This window comes from Benincasa hispida, chromosome 3, assembly GCF_027475165.1.
Source record: "Benincasa hispida cultivar pf3 chromosome 3, pf3_genome.v1.1, whole genome shotgun sequence".
Classification (NCBI taxonomy): Eukaryota; Viridiplantae; Streptophyta; class Magnoliopsida; order Cucurbitales; family Cucurbitaceae; genus Benincasa; species Benincasa hispida.
This window is the reverse complement of record NC_143480.1, coordinates 22,704-25,436: the sequence shown is the minus strand read 5'-3', so window position 1 is coordinate 25,436 and position 2,733 is coordinate 22,704. Positions and strand designations below refer to the sequence as shown.

The window sequence follows — 2,733 nt, the reverse complement described above, 5'->3', positions numbered from 1 at the left end:
CACTTTCTTCATGAAGTGTTCTTAATTCCTTGGTAGTTAATATGAGTTAAACAAGCACTTAACCTGTGTTAAAGAGATGATTGCGTTTAGCTAAGGCATGCTAGATGACATCTTCACCCGTGAGAGCAGAAGTGAAGATGCCATTCTAATCTATCGAGAGAAGGTTAGAAGAATGTGTTAACTAGAGCAAGTAGTACTTCCAGACATGGAAACAACCTTGCGTTCATTATGTTCCTGTTTCACCACAGACATGTGGGAATGCGGCCGATCACTGAAAGGTGTACGCCAAGGGAAAAACAGAACCGTACTTATCACTTCAACGCAATTAAGAACTTGCGATGTTTATATTAGTTATCTTTTATCTTTCTGCTTCGTACATAAGACTTGTCGTCGCATTACATGACCTTTGTATAATCTTCACAACCAGCCTTGACCTCAGTATCTAGTATCATGAAGCTTGTATCTTGTACCATCTTAGCTTAGGTTTACTGCACTTTATTTTATTAACGCATTTTTACTGCTTTCCTTTACTTTAACGCATTTTTAATACTTGTACAAACCTTACTTTTAAAAGATTGAAAAACCTGGTCGCATGTATCATAAACATAACGCAATAACCTCAAACGGTCCTTGTGTTCGACCTCGGATCACATTGAGAAACTTACAGTGGAATTATACTTGGTTCCAACGCAAGGAAACTTGTGACAACACATAACATACTACACGAGCATTCATTAATATCGCATATCTAGAAGTAGTATTGCATGAATTGAGTCGAGTCAGGCCATTATTGCATATTATTGGACTTGAACCGTGCGTGCATTGTATAGCATAAATCCAGTGTTACAAGTTTATGGCGCCGTTGTCGAGGATTGGTTAAAGGTTTATTGTTTGAGTGTGTTTGTTGTATTTTGCAGGACAGATCTCATTGTACTGGCTATTCAACGCGGAGAGCAGGTTGACAGTTTATGAGTACTGGTGCTGAACCTGAATTCTAAGCTGACCCTAAGATCGAGCGTACATTTCGCGCACGGGTATGTCAGAATCGAATAAGGCAAAAGAAGGCAGCAAGCATGGCAGATAATAATGATAATGCGGTACCGGTGGTGAATCAAAGGGATGTTTGACTAGCACAGGATCAAGGTTCAAAATTAAGCCGGTCATGCTTCAAATGATCCAAAATGCCGGGCAATTTGGGGGTCTTCAAGATGAAGACCCACACGGCCACCTGACCAGCTTTGTCGAAATGTGCGGCAACTTCTCTCTACCTGGCGTAACCCCAGAGAGTATAAGACTATATTTGTTCCCTTACACCTCGAGGGACGAGGCCAAGAAGTGGGCTTACTCATTAGAGCCAAATGAGATCACATCGTGGGACCAACTGGTGGAGCGATTTATGAAGAAGTTCTTCCCACCATCCGTCAACGCAAGGCGATGGAAGGACGTGCTGAACTTCGAGCAGAAGGAAAATGAGACCCTGAGCACCGCCTGGGTGCGGTTTAGAAGAAAGAGAATGAGACCCGAACCCCCGATTGCGTCTTGATGGAAACTTTTTACAATGGACTGAACAGATCAACGCAGGCTGTTGCTGACGCCTCCGCGACAGGAGGTTTTATGGATAAAACATTCACAGAGGCTAAGGTCATCCTTGACCGCATATTGTGGAACATGGATGATTGGATCGATGACAAATATGGAGGCAGAGGCGCCGATAGATGAAAGAATGAAACTGCCATTGTCCCTGCGGAGACAATGACCACGTACGCCGCCCAAATGGTTGCGGTGACCTCCATCCTCCAATCGATGGCAATTAATCAAGGAGCCATCCCTCAATAATCAGCGTAACCTGTTGCGCCAACTTAAGTGGCCGCAATAAGTTGCGTTAATTGTGGAGGGGCTCACGTAGTTGAAATGTGCCCATCCAATATCCAGCATGTATGCGCCATCCAAAACAACCCCTTCAGCAAATAATCCTGGCTGGAGAAGCCATCCTAACTTCGGGTGGGGAGGCAATCCCAACTTAGGAGGGCAAATCAACTATCAAGGTGGCAGTCGAGGGAATCCTCCTTTTCACCAAAATTCACATCAAGGGCAGTAGAGACAGTCGCATCATCAGCAACTTTCATCCTCTAACACTTTTGGAAGCTCTCTAGAGACCCTGCTGGAGCAATACATGGATAAAAACGACACAGTAATGCAAGCGCAGGCGTCTTCAATTAAAAATTTGGAGATTCAAGTGGGCCAGTTGGCTTCTGAGCTGAGAAGTAGAGCACCAGGAACGTTGCCCAGCAATTCAGAAACCCAGGATCTACTGGAAAGGAGCAATGTCCTTAGGACATTGGGCAGGCAAGTAGGACCGCCTGCAGAGATGTGGATTGCTCACATTTGGGAAACGCATTTTTCGGTCCATATCTCACTACTATGTTTAATGCTTTCTTAAATTCCTATCCATTTGAATTCTGAATTTTGACTTTGATTCCTTATTTAATTCATTCTTGACTTTATGAATTTATTTCTTCAGTTATTTCCTTTGCATTTATTTCTGTCTCATCTTTAATTCTTTGAGTTTTTCTGTAATCAATGCGTTGAGCTTTAAATGGTGAATGACTGAGTAACAAAGAAAAATTTATTTCCGCAAGTTATAGCACTTGCGTTGATGAAAAAAAATACTAAATATAATGATAATAATAATAATAATAAAATAAATAAAAATCATATAATCAACAACAAGTA

At 42.0% G+C, this 2,733-nt stretch overlaps 1 protein-coding gene across 1 annotated transcript; it reads left to right on the top strand.

Moving 5' to 3' along the window:
• Window positions 1-1,162: 1,162 nt before the first annotated feature.
• On the top strand, window positions 1,163-1,719 carry LOC150036930 (uncharacterized). The gene is made up of 2 exons (XM_090311654.1): window positions 1,163-1,404; window positions 1,572-1,719. The coding sequence occupies exons 1-2, from the start codon at window positions 1,163-1,165 to the stop codon at window positions 1,717-1,719; spliced, it is 390 nt and encodes a 129-aa protein (XP_090167780.1).
• The last annotated feature ends 1,014 nt before the right edge of the window (window positions 1,720-2,733 follow it).

Coding starts and splice junctions, on each gene's coding strand:
- LOC150036930 (XM_090311654.1), top strand. CDS start 1,163: ATGCTTCAAATGATCCAAAATGCCGGGCAATTTGGGGGTCTTCAAGAT. Junction 1,405..1,571: donor GTGGAGCGATTTATGAAGAA/GTTCTTCCCACC, acceptor TGGACTGAACAG/ATCAACGCAGGCTGTTGCTG.